We start from the raw sequence: 20,910 nt of genomic DNA on the forward strand, positions 1-20,910 counted from the left end.
ATCATTGAATACGTCATAAAAAGATTATATTTAAGGCAGTAGGCTTAATTTAACCTCGGAATGGTCAAATTTGAAGAGTTTCAGGTCGTCTTCACAGTCTCATCCTTTGTGGGTAACCCTGTATGATATTGGCAGCTAATGTGAAAGTTTCAACTAATAATCTAAATCCTAAAAAGATAAGGGGGAACTGTCAAGAAAATTTGTGACAAATTTTAATCAATTATGATATCTCAGAATTTTACTTTCAGAAAAAGGATGCATCTCTTTTTGTAGTTGCCATTTTCATTTTGAATTTACTTTTAAAGACCAGCATAATAAATATCAAATACTTACATTGTACATACTAGAATTATAACAATAACAAAGTTGACTGAAGCATGGAAAAATTGCGGTCTTCGTTTTTTTTAAACAAAGAATAATCAGAGCAAGATAAACTAAAGAAAACCCATAACAACATTGAACAATGAAGGAAAAAACACAGAAGACGATAATTTCACTGTTTTCTTGTAACCACTGTAGTGTATAGTCTAAAGAATCAGTAAAAGCCATCCAGGCAAGTCTTTCAGAAATATTCATTGTACACTGTACAGTATACAGGGTTGACGTACAGTTTTAGAGGGAAAACATAAAATAAGCCATACTTATTTATTAAAAATATTACACATAAAAGATGTTAAAAAATTAGGCTGATTTACATTTTACAGATTTTTCGGATGTTATACAAAAAAATATGGATATAAATTAAAAGAGAGTTAAGTACTTTAACTTCAAATTTTATTTTGAAGGAAGCCATATTGGCATTTTAAACCTTGAAAACATCAGAAATTGGAACCTCGCATTTTGTATAAAATGCCCAATCCATCAAATCATAGAATTAATCATAAGGCGTTTGAAACATAGTACGGTTAATATCAAATTATATAATTAATTAACAGTTTGAACGATAAAACTCTATATAATGCGACCAAAATTAGCTTTTTTGCTTTTTTAGTAACCTTGAATGCCTTAAATAATACTTTGTAGTCAACTAGGTCTCGTTCAAAGTCAGAAAAGAGTTTTCATTTTCTAACAAAATCTTTTGTTGTTCTTATTTTAGCAAAACGGCAGTGCGAATTCAATGGGTGTTTCCGTTGCTGTATTGGCACATAATCGGAGTACTTAGAGAAGTTCTTGATTTTTTCCGGCTTCGTTTCCGTTTTTTATAAATGTTTTGTAGCACCATAATTAGTCCGTCTAAACAAAAATGATAATAATAATAATAATAATACCAAGTATTCTCACAGTACTGAGACACACTGTACGTCATATTTTCATATTTTTCAAATTCTGAGCCTGCAAAAAAAAATATTTTTAAATTTTGTCATTCATTGGAACAATTAAAAAACTCGCATTTTTACCTGTAGAATGTATTCTGGGTCTCTAACAGGGAGCCCCCTAGGGGCCCTAGGATCTACTATTTCGGGAAGAAGACAATTCCTAAATAAAAATTATTATACAGTGGCCGGCGCCCTTTAACAAGTAAACACAGAGAAGATGTTGATTGACAGCTTCTCTTTGTTACCATGTTTTGTGTATACATGCTGAAAGCTAAAAAAAATCATAATTCTAAATCGAAAGTTGTCTTCATTGTCTTGATATATACGACGACGACTGTATAAAAAGCGAGTAAAATGGCAAAGGGTCAACCGAAAAAGGGCGAAGAAAGTGTCTTAACCCGGCCTAACCTACGATAGGTAGTTTTGCACGTTTGTCGTTTGAACGGCCGTGAGTCATTTTACCTTGAGTTGTTTTACGATGAACACAAAACGCAAAATTTGACCGCCCGTAAACTTTTTTAAAGGGACTGTAGAGGTAATTTTAAGAACGAACCTTGCAGACGTATATTGAAGACAAACATTAAGGACGCACATTGAGGATGCACATCGAGAACACAAATTAAGGACACACATTGAGGACGCACATTGAGCACAAGCACAAGACCTCATCAAGAAAGCACATGGAGGAAACAATACCACATAAAAGACCCACACATTGAGGACGCACATCGAGGACACATATTGAGGACGCACATCGACGGGCACATTGAGGACGCACATTTACCTGTAGAAGTTCTCTAATATTTCCTCGCACTCTTCCCAGAACTCCTGATCATACTCTATAGTCTCCATATGGGAACCATGGGGAGACCATACTAGGAAGTAACAAACAGACCTAAACATAAACTAGGAAGTAACAAACAGACCTAAACATAAACTAGGAAGTAACAAACAGACCTAAACATAAACTAGGAAGTAACAAACAGTCCTAAACATAAACTAGGAAGTAACAAACAACATTAAACATAAACTAGGAAGTAAGAAACAGGCCTAAACATAAACTAGGAAGTAACAAACAACATTAAACATAAATTAGGAAGTAACGAACAACCTTAAACATAAACTAGGAAGTAACAAACAGACCTAAACATAAACTAGGAAGTAACGAACAACCTCAAACATAAACTAGGAAGTAACAAAAAACCTTAAACATAAACTAGGAAGTAACAAACAGACCTAAACATAAATTAGGAAGTAACAAACAGACCTAAGCATAAATTAGGAAGTAACAAACAGACCTAAGCATAAATTGTGAAGTAACAAACAGACCTAAATAGTGAACTAGGAAGTAACAAACAGCCTTAAACATAAACTAGGAAGTAACAAACAGACCTTAACACTAAACTAGGAAGTAACAAATAGACCTAAGCATAAATTAGGAAGTAACAAACAGACCTAAGCATAAATTAGGAAATAACAAACAGACATAAATACTGAACTAGGAAGTAACAAACAGACTTAAATATAAACTAGGATGTAAAAAACAGACATAAACATAAACTGGGAAGTAACAAACAGACCTAAACATAAATTAAGAAGTAACAAACAGACCTTAACACTTAACTAGAAAGTAACAAACAGACCTAAACATAAGCTAGGAAGTAACAAACAGACCTAAGCATAAATTAGGAAGTAACAAACAGACCTTAACACTAAACTAGTAAGTAACAAACAGACCTAAACATAAACTAGGAAGTAACAAACAGACCAAAACATAAACTACAGCAGTAGGCGATTATAACAATACATTGAAGACGACTTTCGATTTTAATTTTATTCATTTCAAGCTGTTAAACGAGTAAAACCGCATGGATACACAAATGAACATAATATCCAAGAACAGCTGTTAATTAAAAAAGCTCCTCATGGATTAGTTGTAAGCTTGTAATTCGAAAAAAGATTGTTTACAATCAAAATTAAATTTAAAAAGTCGTCTTCATTTTATTGCTATAATCGCTTTCCACTGTAGGATGTAACAAACAACCCTAAACATAAACTAGGAAGTATCAAACAAATCTAAACATAAACTAGGAAGTAACAAACAGACCTAAACATAAATTAGGAAGTAACAAACAAATCTAAACATAAACAAGGAAGTAACAAACAAATCTAAACATAAACTAGGAAGTAACAAACAAATCTAAACATAAACAAGGAAGGTACAAACAAATCTAAAAATAAACTAGGAAGTAACAAACAAATCTAAACATAACCTAGGAAGTAACAAACAAATCTAAACATAAACAAGGAAGGTACAAACAAATCTTAACATAAACTAGGATGTTACAAACAACCATAAACATAAACTAGGAAGTAACAAACAAATCTAAACATTAATTAGGAAGTATTAAATCTTTGGTTTACCTTTCTGCAATATGAAGTTGTCCTTGGATCTGATAATAGTAATTATGATTTCTCTTTAACTCCAGTCTCCCCTCCTCCACCTCCTAATATATTAAAGGGACTGTTTACGTAATTTCAACTAACCTTCTCTTAAGGGGTTACATAAAAGATTCACAACGGTGTTATTTTTCTTTGATAGTGACTAGCAAACAAGGAAGGAAATCGACAGAATTTTTCTATTTTTATGAAAGAAACTCACAGTTACTTAGATAATTGTTTAAAGGTTACTGTTGTGATTTATGTTTATATTTATCTTTGAATAGAATGCCATTTACAATTATGTCGATAGTCCCTTGAAATAAAGAGCATTCAACTCCAATAAAAATATGAATGAAAGGGACTGTAAAGGACAAATGAAAGGGGGGTATAGACTGAAAACAAAACATTTTAGGAGTTGATCGAGACCAATGCGAGTTTTATCTGATGTTCTTTTCTTGAGAAATTGATAAAAAAACGCTGTCAAATTTATACGAAAATGATATATATAAAATTTTGTATAAAAATAGTAGGTTTAAACGGATCATATTCAGCAAATATACAACCAATCCGAAAACAACGATATCCCAGAGGAGCCTAAGAAACATAGGTTTGCTCCTATTATTATTTAAATTCTATAACTTTTAAATTTTAATAGATATAATTAATTATATAATAAATACGTCCATATTATGTGACCAGAACTCCCACCAATGGCAGTGCAGTATCATTATCACGTGACTCCGTCTGTATCACGTGACCAACGTGACCAGTATATCGTACTGCTATTAGTGGGAGTTCTAGTGACGTATATTATCAAATATATCTTTTATAAATGAAAAATTATTAAATTTAAATATTTATTTTTTATTTACTTCCCCAAACTCAACGACTTAAGACGTAATTTTTGTTGTCTCACTGGAATTATATTATGAGTATTGTGGCACTGGGAAAGAAATCGGGCTTATATTGTTTCTTGGAATTTTTTTCTCCATTCTGTGACTTGGGGTTTATTATGTAATTATACTTTTCTAACATATCTTTTGATATGACATTTTTATTGTCTCACTAGAAGTATTTTGGCACTGGGAAAGAAATTGGGCTTATTATTTTTTCCGTTCAGGGTTATTTTTTTCTTGTAATTTTTTTTCTCCATTCTTTTACTTGGGGTTTATTATGTAATTATACTTTTCTAATATATCTTTTGACATGTTATATTTAAACAAGTAGAGCTGCGAAGTCAAGTCGTTCAAGTAACTTCGAAAGTATAGATTGGAGTAAAATGTGATTTTCTAAGACAAAAGCTAGAAAATGGAGATTTATTTCCTGTTTTTTTTAATTAGGAATTATTGTGAAATTAAAATTTTCCCAAATATCTTTTATAATTATATTTATAATTTATAATGTTTATAATATTCATAATATTTATAAAGTTGTTGGCAAAGCGTCATAATTGAATCTTGGCCCCTGAATATTAATGTATTTTTATCCTAAATTTAATATTATAATTATAATGATTTTTTAAGAATGAATATTCAGCAATCATGTAGATTTTCCTTAAATATATATTTTGAGAAAACTAACGTTGATTAACTAATTTTAGACTTTCTTGTACACGATAAATACAAATTTACACGGCTTACAGTTTTTCCTTTACGTATGCTGCATATCATTAGATTTAGACAAAATAACTTTAATGATGGTAGAAATACCTATTTTCTCCTACGCACCCCTTGTTCCGAAATACGATATAAATTGATGAAATTTCAGGGGATTATCTTTTTTCAGAAATGAGATTAATTTCAATAAAAAAGTTAGATTATTTAGAGGACTTTTCATAGGATTTTAAGTTTAAAATAAAATCAATTAAGCCAGAATTATGTTTTTCTCGTTAGAAAAATCACTAAAATGTTTAATAATCAACTAATTTAACAAAGAGATTGTTCGCGAAAAATGAAAGATGGTCTAGGCCCAAATTGAATTCGTTTTTTATCTAATGTTTGAGAAATGAGAAAATTGTACATAATATTCGCCGCTTAAACGTTTAAATGCCGTCTTCCCACATCTAAAAGCTTACCTTGAGACAGAAGGTTGAATCAATCCTAGCTAATTCTAGAACACTGATTTCAGAACATCGTATAGGACACTTTACCTCAACTAGACCATCCTTACCAACCAAACCATCTGGAGAAGCAGCAAGGAAACCCTAAATATAGATAATTATTTATCCAAGATCATTTTCAACAAATCCAAGGAAATAAATTCACTCAATCCATCCTTAGTAACCAATCATGTATATATATTCATCCAATTCATCGTTAGCAACCAAACCATGGATATATATTCATCCAATTTATCGTTAGCAACCAAACCATGGATATATATTCATCCAATTTATCGTTAGCAACCAAACCATGGATATATATTCATCCAATCCATCCTTAGCAACCAAACCATGAATACATATATATTTTAATTTACTCAATCCATCCTTAGAAACCAATCCATGTATATATATTCATCCAAACCATCCTTAGCAACCAAACCATGAATATATATTCATCCAATTTATCGATAGCAACCAAACCATGGATATATATTCATCCAATCCATCCTTAGCAACCAAACCATGAATACATATATATTTTAATTTATCCAATCCATCTTTAGCAACCAATCCATGGATATATATTCATCCAATCCATCCTTAGAAACCAAACCATTGATATATCTTCATCCAATCCAGATATAAGAGAGTTACCGAGATCAATTGAAACCTATGATATGCAATATTTTCCACAGCATGTTCTATTGTGTACAAATACTGTACACGACCAATCAGCAAACATATGTGTTCAGGAATATTTAAAGATCCTTTGGATACGAAACACAACATCTTAAAAAATAGAATGAATTCATTAATGTTATGCTTCATGTTTAAAATTGGAGTATTGCTTTAAAAGTTCTAAAAATTTACCCCTGAATGGGTGTTATATGCAACTTAAGTGGCCGTGAGATGGCACTATCGAAAAAGCGTAGCGTGTCGTGCTGGGTCAACTATAGGCCTACGTAGCACACCCTGTGAAAGGAGAAAAGCAGTCTGTATAGTCTGTGATTCAATCCATCCTTAGCAACCAATCCATAAATATTTAGATGTTAGGTACTTTCCCAAAGGATTTTTCCCAAGTGGCAACTTCACAAGGGTATTCTCCCAAGTGGCAACTTGCCAATGTGAAATTTCCCAAGTGGCAACTTCCCAAGTATGTCATAGCCGCAGCACTTGGCCCCAGCCGGTTCTAGCCGCGGCGCTCGCCCCCTAGCCCATCCTAGCCGCAGCGCTCGGCTCCCCCACCCATTGCATTGCAGCCTGCGGCGCCTCAGAGAGCCTAACCTAACCTTTGGGAAGTTGCCCCTTGGGAAATTGTCACTTGGGAATAAGTCGCCCTAGGGAAAATGCCTACGGGAAAGTACCGTATCCAATCCATCCACAGCAATTAATCCATGGATAAATATTTATCCAATTCTTTCTTAGCAACCAAACCATGGATATATATTCATCCAATCCATCTTAAGCAACCAAACCATGGAAATTTATTTATCCAATCCATCCTTAGCAACCAAACCATGAATATATTTTCAACTAATCTATTCTAAGCAACCAATCCATGGATATACCTTCATTCAATCCATCCTTAGCAACCAAACCATGGATATATTTTCATCCAATCCATCCTATTCTAAGCAACCAATCCATGGATATACCTTCATTCAATCCATCCTTAGCAACCAAACCATGGATATATTTTCATCGAATCCATCCTTAGCAACCAAACCATGGATATATTTTCATCCAATCCATCCTTAGCAACCAAACCATGGATATATTTTCATCCAATCCATCCTTAGCAATCAAACCATGGATATATTTTCATCCAATCCATCTTAAGCAACCAAACCATGAATATATTTATTTACTGGATATATTTGAACTTTAACTAAAGCAACATCTTTTTAAAAACATCTTATAAACTTCGATAATATCAGATAACATTTTGACTATGAAGACCAATTTATCAAAGAATCATCAATTATATTGATACAGTTTTTTCTTTTAATAATCTCTTCTTTACTACGAACAATCGTTAATAGTTACTAGAACCCTATAAATAAGTGTCATTGAAGATTGCATTGAAGACATAGTTTTGAGCCACAAGCAAGTCAATTTGCTTCTTAATTTTTTTCTTTCTTTTAAGTCTCAAATAATTTAAGGGACTGTAAACGTAATTTCATGTGCACTGACCTTTAAAGAGAAAGGTCACTTAGAATTATGCTTACAGTCCCTTTAAGTTTACCTTCCAAATATCAACAAAAATGCCACACTCCTCCACCTCCCCCAACCCTTCCTGCTCCAGGATACTATTCAACTCAGAGATAGCTTCAGCCTCATTCATCCGACCATACCTGTATAAAATATAATAGATAAAAGGTCTGTAGGCGTAATTATAAGTGACTCATATTTTATAGAGTGGAATTCATAATGATACCGATAAAAGCTTTGTCTGCTCATGGGAAGACTAAAGGGAGTGACTTTAGAATTTGAGGTGAAAATAATGAAGTTAAAGAATAAAAGTAAAATGTTCTATTCTTTATGACAAGTAGAGAATTAAACAATTCAAAGATTATAGTTTTATGTACACTGCTAAATCGCCTCCAACTTTCATTTTAAAATTGGGTGGCGGGGACAAATTGAATTGAAAATTAGATTGTCTGGAGTTTGGTTGATTAAAAGGGAGCAATAGTGACTGGAAATATATGGGGGTGTAGCAGAGTAAAAATAAAAAGTTGTTTGTTGATAATTGATAAATAGATAGATATTTACTTAATGACTTCAAGGTTATCCAGCTTATCTGAGTCTAAAACTAAAGAACGAAAAGTTTTGACTTAAATTTTAAGTTCATGAGTCTAAAACTAAAGAACGAAAAGTTTTGACTTAAATTTTAAGTTCATGGTTAAATCCCACTTCTGACTTAATTTAAACCTGAACTTTAACCGTGAGGTTAAATATTTAACCCTGTGGTTAAATATTTAACTCGCCGAAATCGACGAGTTAAAATCTAAACACAGGGTTAAAATCTTGAAATCCTGCATTTTCCCTATTTGTCTATTATTCAATCATCATTCAGCTGAGAAAGTGGCATTCAACTTTACGATATATTTAAAAGTCAAAACCTTGTTAAAGAAATTTCACGTTTAAGATTAATTAATTTTTGCATGTAAACCCAAAAAACGGTTGTAACTCGAAATATATGTTTTGTTTTCGGTTACGTAATCAGCTGATTAGCGATGATTATGTAATATTCTCCGTAAATCCTTTTCTCTGATTGGTTCAGATTTTCCCGGGAAATTCAAATTTAAAATTGAGAAAGTTTAATATTTAAGTAGCTATTCATTATTTTACAGAACTTTTAACCTCGAACTTAAAATTCGCGCATTCTTTAGTTTTAGACTCTGTATAAAGAATAACGGTATTCTGAAGCTATTAGATAGAAAGATAGATTTATAGATAAATAATTACATATGTATTTACTTGATAGCTTGAAGATTATCCAGCTTATCTGTATAAAGAATAAAAGTATTCTGAAGCTATTAGATAGAAAGAAAGATAAATTTATAGATAAATAGATAGATATTTATTTACTTGATAGCTTGAAGGTTATCCAGCTTATCTGTATAAAGAATGGATAAAACGGTATTCTGAAGCTATTAGATAGAAACAAAGATAGATTTATAGATAAATAATTAGATATGTATTTACTTGATAGCTTGAAGGTTATCCAGCTTATCTGGATATAGAATGGATAGAACAGTATTCTGACAGCTTGTTGTCATCCTCATCTTTATAACCCTGGATATCAATAATATGATAATGATAATGATAATGATAATGATAATGATAATGATAATGATAATGATAATGATAATGATAATGATAATGATATTGATAATGATAATGATAAACTCAAAATTCTAATTGTTGAACAATCCCTTTAATTGCTGGTGCTGCTCACCTTCCAAAATTGCTGGCGGTTAATCTCTCCTTCCTTTCCTTTCTCCACTCAGGGTTCCTTCCTTGGCCCCTGGAGTGTACGTTTGTTTAATCTTTTTAAAGGAATTGTTGGCAAAATTGTCATTTCTTTTCATTACAGAATTAAATAACTAACTAATTATTCTGTATGCAATCTATTTTTTGAAGATCTCTAAGAAATAAGATTGGCTGATAGATAAGTTACCTTTAACTAAAAATAAGGTATCTAGTTGTTATCTATATATTGATATTTCATGTATATATTTTCAAATGGGTAAATAATTCCTTTCATGATGAAATTTTGTTTCACGTATCTACTACTAATAAAAAATAATGAAGAAAACAAAAAGTTCTTAAACGATGCAGAGATTGCAGACGTAATTCCAAGTGATTATATATTCATTATTTTCTTTTTGGGTTACCCAGCAAGTCCCATTATAGATATACTTTGCTTGACTCAGGTCTGTTTGTTTGTTTGTGTCCAATAAACGTCAAAACGGCTAAACCGATCGGGCGCAACTTTTTGCTGGCAACTCACATGTCCCCAGGGAAGTTTTCTGGATGGTTAAAGAAAAAAAGATTTGCATGGAAAATATTTTGCCATTAATTATTTTTGAAAATGCGCAAATATAAATAAAAAATTCGCAAAATAAAATTTTGAAAAAAGGTAGATTGAAGAGAACATTTAACAGCTAAAACTTTTACAAAAAAGGGGTGCAACGCGCCCTGGAAACCAAACCTGAATTCACACTAGATTGAATTGTTTTTTGAAAGAATTGGAATAACGCCTATTACCTCTTAGGTAGAAAAAATATTGCTTTAATTTGTTTGTCTCACCTTGTAGCCCGCTCTATAACTGCTTGCCGAGTTCGACTGATCCTGAGAACAATTAGATTTTTTTTATTTTCACACAAATACGAAATCGATATTCAATGAGCCATGCAGTTTTAGATACTTTCAAACATACAAAATAAAATGTTGCCTTTTAAAATAAAACCTTACTGAACAAAATAGCAAGTAGATCAAACAGTAATACAAATTATTTTAAGGAATTGAGTTCTAGCCTCAAACTCAAATGTTTTTATTCCAATATCGTTGCAACATGATGGCGTACATTTTTGATTTTTCAAATTTAGATTTTTTGATTTAACAGAATTCACAGTTTGAAATATCTAAGGTTTATGCGTCATTGGGTCGCAAAGATAGGAATTAGGAAACGGGATTGTATGGCAAAAACTCAATTCCTTTGATATAGAAACTCTGTTTGTTTTTTAATAATTACAAATTGAAAGCATTAAAATTTTAATTTAACTCTAAAAGCTAATTGAGAGAAAGTTAAATTGTATTAGATTTAATTGAGAAAACGGGACTTTTGACGTAATGATCAAGAAAAAATGATAATTATATTTAACTTTAACAATTGATTATTCTTTATGGTGAGTTTACCATAGAATTAGTACAGCAGAATTATACTTGACGTGTACTTTCAAGGGTACCATTGAGAATCGATCATGATAGTCCCTTTAAGATTTAAAAAACCCTAATAAAAAGGATAAATAAGATAACATCCAAAACACACAAAAAAAATCAAAATTATGGAGAAAATTGAAAAGGCAAATTGCAAACTAAAAACTCGTAGCTTAAAACTTTTTCATCGATTCATTATTAAAACTTATATAACTTATATTCTTTTACTTCATGTTTAAGGGACACCTCGTATTGTTTAAACTAAATCAAATACATGCAAAAGTGCTTCTTACTGAATGGACATAAATGGACTGAAAAATATAATTCTAAGATTAAATGATGTGATCCTTAAAAGGTGAATAAAAAATAATATTGTTAGCAAAATATATTTTCTTTCCAGCAAACATACTTTTTTTTAATACGTCAAACATTTTAATTATGGAGTAACATCTTGTTAATAATTAAGATTTCTTTGTTAAAATGAAAAGAAGTTTCTAAGATTTTGGATAGCATTTAAAGGAAATTTTCTTTGGAAATTAACTTAGATTTTTAGGAAAATCAAATGAAATTCGTAATACACAATGTATTTAAAAGTTACTTAGTAAAAAAGAGAATTTCTTCTTTGTAAATATTTTTATGCGTCCAAATTTTTTTGGATAAGGTGCGTAAAAGGTATTCATTGTGGTAATACACAATTACTCCCCCTGAGCTGAAAATTGTAGAATTGTGAATATCGAGATCAATGCTCTTTTATTAATCTTAAGATTAATTTAATCCTAGAAAGTATCTAAAATTAAACCAAAATTAAATTTTTTAGAGCAATTAATGAGATAACTTTTATTGGTCTAAATCCAGCAGGGATATCCAAAAGAGAGCATTAAGAAAAAATAAAAAGTGTCAACAGTGGATACAGATATTTAGCAATCAAGATCAAGGATATCAAAAACAAGAGTTTTCAGCTCTAATCCAATAAAATGCCCCACTCAGTACTCAAGGAAGCAGGGTAATAGTTTTTTAAGTGAAAATGGAACATAGAACTACATTAACTACATACAAATTACTGGGTTGATAATATTTTATACTGTTTTTTTTTCTTCTTTTCTTTTAAATGCTAGATTATTTTGCAAATTATTTTATTTTGTGATGCTATTTCCCTTATTATGATGAAAAAAAACTAATTTTAATTGATTGATTTATGAAGAGCACATGAGAAAATGCTTTTTTTTACTTACAAGGAAATATGTTTAAATATAAGGATGAAAATCAACTTACTGGAGTTTTCTGAGAATATCATTGGATTTCTTTTTCATCATTTCATCCGAGATGTCTGGTTCCTTCCACCTTTCATCCAGTATATTCATCCTAGATATTAATATATTTATCCTAGATATTATTATATTCATCCTTGATATTACTATGTTCGTCCTAGATATTATTATATTCATCCTAGATATTAATATATTCATCCTAGATATTACTATGTTCGTCCTAGATATTATCATATTCATCCTAGATATTATGTTCGTCCTAGATATTTTTATATTCATCCTAAATATCATATTTATCCTAGATACTATTATATTCATCCAAGCCAAATTATATTCATCCTAAATATTATAAATATCCTAGATATTATTATATTCCTCCTATATATTATTATATTCATATTTATCCTAGATAGTATTATATTCATTCTAGAAATTATTATATTCATCCTCAATATTCTTAAATTCATCCTAGATATTATCCTATTCATCTTAGATATTATTATATTCATTCTAGATATTATTACATTTATCCTAGATATTATTATATGCATCCTAGATATTACTTTATTCATTCAAGTTATTTTATTTATCTTAGATATCATTATATTCATCCTAGATATCATTATATTCATCCTAGATATTATTATATTCATGCTATATACAATTATATTCATCCTAGATACTTTATTAAATCTAGATATTACACATCAGGTCCGGGTTAGTCCAGTTCAGTGACCTTGCCTTATTTTTGTGTTTATTATTGGATGTACTTTTTTACTGTTTCTTTTACCTGTAGAATTCCAAAATGGACGGAAACAGTTTAACCTCCCAGAAGTGATCATCTCTCTCAATAACCTGAAAAATTAAAGGAATTGAGTCATTGCTACAAACTGAAATATTGTTATCTCTAAATCTTTTTACCTAATAATTCAATAGAATTGGCCCTATATAAGTATTTAAGATTTATTGGGGATAAGTATAATTTAGTTATTACGATGAGCCCGAAGGCCAAGTAATTGCAAATTTTCAGTCGACATGGTCGTAAATATTGAAGCTCTAAGTTTGAGGGAGATCTTGTAATTCGTAATTGAATAAAGCAGAACGTAAAAAAATTGTGCGTATGCGTGTTTGTTACATATAGACGGAAACCCGTATCATATATGTAGAGTTGTAAAAATTAGACTATTTTTATGAGTTTCGGCGCAGAAGGTCGTTTTTAACCGGATATTAGACTATTTGAGCGGCTCTGTTATATTTCGGAAGATTTTAGATATTCCACGGGCAGCGGCCAGGCACATATGCTAAATTCTAAATAAGTTCTTCACTCATATATATGTACATACATATGATAGTCGAGAACAGACCTCATAGAAGATTGGTTTTGTAGCTAGTCCTGTTCCTGAGGATTTAAATATAAAATAAAAAAAAATTGATTATATTTAATTTATATGTAATATGTTAGCTATAGCTGGCAAAACAGTGGTAGTCTAGAAAATTTACGAGTTTTTTATTCAAAATTCGAAAAGATTTTTCCAGCTATATACTTAAACATAAAATAAGAAAATAAGAAAAGAATATAAAGAAGGAGCTGATGCAGCAAATTTTGTGTTAAATATTTTATGAGCCAGGTATACTGCAGACTAATTACAATGAACATGAGTAGAATAACAATGCTTTAAAGTAGGAAAATACTACACTAGTTTCTTGGGAACACAGCTTTCCTTATAACCAATTTTTAGCGGGGTTCCGGTCCCAATTGGTGCTGAGCCACACAGAAAAGCTTTTGTACGCAAAAATACGCAAGTTCTGAGTCTCATACAGATGTCACAAATGTCGTATTTTCTAACCTGATAATGAAATTCTTTAGGACTCCAGACTACAAAATAGCAAGTTGCCTTGTCACAGATCCGTAGTTCTCCTTGGATCTAAAATAAAGATAAATAAATAAATAATAAAATAAATAAAATGATAAATCAATAAATAAATTAAAACCAAAACAATATAAATAAAATAAAGCAAATAAATAACTAGATGAAATTATTTTTTATTACAATATTTAAATTAGTATCCAATAAATCTTAAAAACAATAAAATTTGGTTTAACCAAATATTTGATAATTACTATCAGGGGTCCTATCTTTTTAAAAGCAAAATATTCTCAATGGATTTAAAGCATATTTTAAATTATGTCTCTCCACCTGATAGTAATATGGGTGATCTTCCTTTAGTTTCAACCTTCCAGCTTCAGTTACCTGTTTAAAAATAGAAATAAAAATCAAATATTTTACAGGGTTACCCATACCTACAATTAAGAGATGAGACTTCAAAGACGACTGTACGTAATTTGTATTTTCTGTTATATTTATGATGACTTAATTTAACATTGATATCCTCTTATCTTAAGATTTTCAAGTCGTCTTTTCAGTCTCATCCGTTTTGGGAACCCTGTAAAAGTCAATTAATCAAATATCTATTTGTTTTTATCTTTTAGATATTTGGTTTATGATTATTTATTTCTAAAATTTCTAAAAATTCTTCTTTTTTGTTCTCCAAAATATTTAGTTAAATTTTGATTGAATTGATTTATATTTTCCTTGTCTGAGTCTAGAAGTCCATCAGGGACACACACCAGGAACTTGTGCTCTAAAATACATTAAATTTAATTATTTTCAAAATAAAAAATAAACATTTAAACTCAGAAAAATACAAAAATGGATGTTAAAAAATTTATACTATAAAATACGAAGAAGAGCTTGGAATGAACAAAAAACATTCTTTTTTCTTTTTTCTCGGGGAGGGGGGGGGTNTAGATCAACAGATAGCTTATCTGATAGATTATCATTTAGATCAACAGATAGCTTATCTGATAGATTTAACAGATAGATCAACAGATACCTTATCTGATAGATTTAACAGATATATCAACAGATAGATCAATAGATAGATTATCAGATAGATCAACAGATAGCTTATCTGATAGATTTAACAGATAGATCAACAGATACCTTATCTGATAGATTATCAGATAGATCAACAGATAGCTTATCTGATAGATTCAACAGATACCTTATCTGATAGATTATCAGATAGATCAACAGATAGCTTATCTGATAGATTTAACAGATAGATCAACAGATAGATCAACAGATAGATCAACAGATAGATCAACAGATAGATCAACAGATAGATCAACAGATAGCTTATCTGATAGATTTAACAGATAGATCAACAGATAGATCAATAGATAGATCAACAGATAGATCAACAGATAGATCATCATAGATAGATTATCAGATATATCAACCAGATAGATCAACAGATATATCAACAGATAGATCAGCAGATATATCAACAGATATATCAACCAGATATAACAACCAGATATATCAACCAGATAGATCAACAGATATATCAACAGATATATCAACAGATAGATCAACAGATATATCAATAGATAGATCAACAAATAGATCAACAAATATTCAAATTGAAGAGAATTGGTTTAACTAAATCTGGTCCCTAATCTCCCTAATCTCTCTAATCTCCTTAATCTCCCTAATGGTCCCTAATCTCCCTAATGGTCCCTAATCTCCCTAATGCCGAAGTTAAATTATTTTGCAAATATTTCTAGGAAATAATGCTTTCTAAAGTATCTCAGGGGTTAATTTTCCCGATTAAAATGGTCAAACTCAGCATATATGTAGAACTCTCAAAGGAATCCAGTTTTTCTCCAAACTCTGATTTTTTATCGCGTTATCTTTGGACCTTTCATATTTCAAGCTGTGAATTCTGTTAGATCAAATAATCTAAGTTTAAAAATATCAAATGTTTACACCATCAGGTTTTAAAGATATTGGGATTATAATTGTTTGAGTTTGTGACAAGGACTTGATTTCTTTAAATCAAACTTTCGAATTTTATATATTTAAAAAAAATCCATTATATCCGTAACATTACGTTTAGAATTCTGCCCTACATGTTTGATATTTCGGTAAGTTTGGTATTTCAAACAAAATTTTAACTCTAAATTAATTAAATCTTTGCCTGGCATCTTTCTCATGAACTCGACCATACAGTGTAGCCTCTGTATCCCCTTCCCCACCTATTCAGAAATACAGTGTGTCCCACTCACATGACAATTAAGTGCCAATTAAGTATATTGAAGATCGTCCTTTTTGATTAGATCATATAAAAACATATAAGTAATAGTTTTCAGTTTTTTTCTTCTAATAAATAAGATAAACGATCATTTTTATGTTAATTATAAGATTTTTATAAAACTAAGTTTAAATTTTCTGGAACCAATCAACTTTTCAGAATATATTTAAAAATAATACCAAGATGTAAATTGAATATGAACTGACATATCTATGAGCCCAGGGGGCCAGGGAAGACTTATGGATTGTCGAAGTTTAAAAATTCTGCCTGGAAATTAATACAAAAATAATTTTAAAGTTAAAACTAAAAAAGAAGCGCAAAGCGCACTTGAAATCCGCACAGTGATGATAAATAACATAAATTATTAATTACTAGCTGGAGTGCCCGGCGTTGCCTGTGGAATTAAAATTTTTATTCTTATTTTTTTCAGCTTATGTTACCCATGAGTTTCATCTAAAAATGTCATTCCATTCGGCCCAGCAAAGAGCTTAATTATATAGATTACCATTGTATGTGAGTATTTCTTTCGTAAACTGTTTGTCTTTCACTCTTTTTCCTTGGGCTTGCACAATCTGACCAAATTTGCTGGCAGGTATCTTTCTCTTCCATCCATACTCATTCCATCCACCCTCATCCACCTACAGTATACAATGCATTCTTATCCATCCATTCTCATTCCATCCACCCTTATCCACTTTCAGTATATACAATCCATTATTATCTATCCATACTCATTCCATCCACCCTCATCCACCTGCAGTATACATTGATACAATCTCTTATTATCCGTTCATTCTAATTTCATCCACCCTTATCCATCTGCAGTATACAATCCATCATTATAATCCATCCACCCTCATCATACTGCAGTTACAATCTATTTTTTATCCATCCTTCTCATATTCATTCCATTCACCCTCATCCACCTGCAGTATACAATCCATTGTTATCCATCATTCTCTTCCATTCATACATATTGACTCTCATCCACCTGCAGTATAAAATCCATTATTATTCAACCATAATCATTCCAACCAACCTAATCCACATACAGTACACAATCCATTATAAGTTATCCTTCTCTTCCATTTATATTCATTCACCCTCATTATACTGCAGTATACAGTCCATTGTTATCCACCCATCCTTCTCATTTTCCCTCCATATACTTTCTTCCATCTGCTGTATACAATCCATAATTAATATGATTCCGTGCGTCATCCGTCTTCTAGCGGCAAATTATGGTACTAAAATGTTTCATCTTCTGTCTCCTTCCAGCCACCTACAAGCGCTAAATTATTGTAATAATTATATCCAATAATTACCCACCATCTAGCGGCACATTATGGTACTAAAATATATCTTAGTCTGCCTCCTTCCACGCCACCACCTATAAGCGCTGAAATACTGTACTATCACGCGCCACCACAGTTTCCACCCCCTCCCACCATCTAGCGGCACATTATAGTACTAACCGGTGTTCCATCTCCTGCTTCATTCTCTGTCATCTTATCCTCTATCTGCCTAGTCTCATGGTAGTAGAGGATTTTTACACTCTCCTTTTTTCCATCCTTTCCTTCAATCTTGCCTAAAAATCAAATTAAAAATTAATTTAAAAGTCTGGATAAATGTCCGATTCACAACTCTTGGTATGAATTAAATATCATATATTTATCATTTTGAAAACTGATTAGGATTTCTCTACAAAAGTGACTTGCGCATTTCTACAGAAGGAAAACTATAGGAATTATCAAAATGAAACACTTTTAAACCTAGAAAAAACGTCAACATCTTCCACATTATTGAAAAGATAAAGGGTACCATTGTGAATCAAGCATTGTCATCTTTCATGGAGGGTCTCTTGAAATTAGATTTACAGTCCCTTTAAAAACATTAAAATGATAATATTAAAAGTATTTTTACCATTTTGATAATCATCCCGTTCATCTTCATCCTCCTCCTCCTCCTCCCCAGAACTCTCTTCAGATAAAAGGGCTTCCATCTCATCCCTCATCCGTCCCACAACATCATCCTTCATCCGCTCTATACTACCAATCCTCAGATCAAGGGAACTAGAATGAAATTTTTTTCAATTAAGTTTGAAAATTATTTTTTAATAGCTTTTTAGACTGATTAGTTATTTTTCATGAATGATCAAATTCTAACTTCTACTCCACCTCACCTAAGATAATAAAACTCCCATTTCCATGATCATTCATTTCAATAAATAATATTCTAAAGTTAGACTAACAAAGTCAAGGAATACAGGAATACAGGAATGATTATTTCAGGGGTCTTAATATTTTTAGACATTTTAGGGGACCGCTTAGTCTCCATCAAAGCCCACCTCTGCATACGCCCCTTGATAAACTGAATGGTTAACATTTCCTTTAAACCAAAGGCTACCCTTTCCCCTAAAATGTAATATCTCATTTTTTAACTGCAAGTATTTTTATTAGGAAGGGGAGGGGGGAGGGGATTTTAAACTTTCCAATAATATTACTATGCTATCCCCCCACTCCCTCTCTTCTTTTATTTGCATTACCTTAAGAACAATAACTTGGAACTCCTTTGCTTCAAGTTCTTCTTCCTCAGCTTGTACTATTCTCTCAAGCAAACAGTCCATCTATATAGTACACATACAATACATAGCTTGTACTATTCTCTCAAGTAAACAGTCCATCTATATAGTACACATACAATACATAGCTTGTACTATTCTTTCAAGTAAACAGTCCATCTATATAGTACACATACAATACATAGCTTGTACTATTCTTTCAAGTAAACAGTCCATCTTTAATACACATACAATTCATAGCTTGTACTATTCTCTCAAATAAACAGTCCATCTATATAGTACACATACAATACATAGCTTGTACTATTCTCTCAAGTAAACAGTCCATCTTTAATACACATGCAATACATAGCTTGTACTATTCTCTCAAGCAAACAGTCCATCTATATAGTACACATACAATACATAGCTTGTACTATCTTTTCAAGCAAACAGTCCATCTTTAATACACATACAATTCATAGCTTGTACTATTCTCTCAAGTAAACAGTCCATCTTTAATACACATACAATACATAGCTTGTACTATTCTCTCAAGTAAAACCGCAGCGCCCGGCCCCCCTAGCCTGCACCTAGCCGCAGCACTCGGCCCCCTAGCCACAGCGCTCAGCCCAGAAATTGTCTTATACCTAACCTAACCCAAAAATAATAAAACATAAATATTAATAATTTAGCTGAAAGTTAGTGGTCATGAACAAAATTGATAGGAGGGGGTGGGGGGTCAAAAAATCGGACCCAGATAATGTCCAAGCTAAATTATAATGGATCATCAAATACTTAATTAATATTCTTAATTATAATCTTATGTTCTCGTCTTGGCCAATTTATTTTGTAGGCAAAAGCACAATTAAAATATTGAAAAGTAATTCGAAAAAACAAAATATATAAAATATTTTTTACTGACCTTGATTGCTGTAGTTTTTTCTCCCTCAAAATTGGATCAATCGAGATATATCACTGACTGACAGTTCAATAAAAATTGCCAATGTTTTATAGACATCGATTTCACCATTCAATAATTTCACCATTTAAAACCGGTTTCGGTGTGGAATCATATTTTATCCTGTCAGGCAGTTAAGGCAGTGCATGTAGGCAGTAGGGAGAAGTCAGGACTGCAGCTTAGCAGGATTGATCACGATTAAACGCCATAGCTCATTTTTTCGAAAAATAAAAAAAACATTTTTTAAAATCTTATTTTTAATAATCAAATTTTAAAATTTAGATGTTTTGAAGTGCGGGTAATTTTGCAATAATATCTCGGGTTATGGCGTTTGCACTTTTGACATTTCTCTCTGCAAGAATAAGATAAAGGAATTCCGCAAAACTAGGGGATGTCACCTAATTATGTCAACTTGCATGCATAATATATAACCATTTAAGGAGGTTGGCATTTTCGTTATTGGCCAAATCTTATACTGAAAGGTCTTACTAAATGTTTTGAATATTTTTCAAAATAATATTTTGTTGAAAGACGACATTTTAGAGAAATTAACTCGGCATTCAACACACATTTCAATTTAATTCCAGAAATCAAACACGCCGTAAAGTTTATTTTATGTTTTAAGGGAAAACTTGACAATTGAAAGAAAACATTTT

At 31.2% G+C, this 20,910-nt stretch overlaps 2 protein-coding genes across 3 annotated transcripts; both read right to left on the reverse strand.

Moving 5' to 3' along the window:
• Positions 1-407: 407 nt before the first annotated feature.
• On the reverse strand, positions 408-15,348 carry LOC111709047 (uncharacterized). The gene is made up of 15 exons (XM_023482629.1): positions 15,319-15,348; positions 14,774-14,827; positions 14,423-14,500; positions 13,366-13,430; positions 12,580-12,669; positions 10,678-10,719; positions 9,824-9,892; positions 9,571-9,660; positions 8,108-8,216; positions 5,833-5,961; positions 3,741-3,823; positions 2,101-2,211; positions 1,398-1,476; positions 1,269-1,332; positions 408-1,233 (listed from the first exon to the last, which is right to left on the reverse strand). Exons 1-14 carry the CDS (start codon positions 15,346-15,348, stop codon positions 1,303-1,305), a joined length of 1,059 nt encoding a protein of 352 aa, XP_023338397.1. The 3' UTR covers positions 408-1,233; positions 1,269-1,302.
• A 1,237-nt stretch (positions 15,349-16,585) lies between these two features.
• LOC111709045 (myelin transcription factor 1) lies at positions 16,586-18,825 on the reverse strand. Of its 2 annotated transcripts, XM_023482626.1 has the most exons (4): positions 18,657-18,825; positions 18,209-18,321; positions 17,239-17,371; positions 16,586-16,677 (listed from the first exon to the last, which is right to left on the reverse strand). In XM_023482626.1, the coding sequence occupies exons 1-4, from the start codon at positions 18,769-18,771 to the stop codon at positions 16,604-16,606; spliced, it is 435 nt and encodes a 144-aa protein (XP_023338394.1). In that variant the 5' UTR covers positions 18,772-18,825; the 3' UTR covers positions 16,586-16,603. The 2 variants fall into 2 exon arrangements, with proteins under 2 accessions (XP_023338394.1, XP_023338395.1); XM_023482627.1 differs by lacking the exons at positions 16,586-16,677; positions 17,239-17,371 and adding an exon at positions 17,436-17,487.
• Between the last annotated feature and the right edge of the window lie 2,085 nt (positions 18,826-20,910).

This window comes from Eurytemora carolleeae, unplaced genomic scaffold (assembly GCF_000591075.1).
Source record: "Eurytemora carolleeae unplaced genomic scaffold, Eaff_2.0 scaffold853, whole genome shotgun sequence".
Lineage (NCBI taxonomy): Eukaryota > Metazoa > Arthropoda > Copepoda > Calanoida > Temoridae > Eurytemora > Eurytemora carolleeae.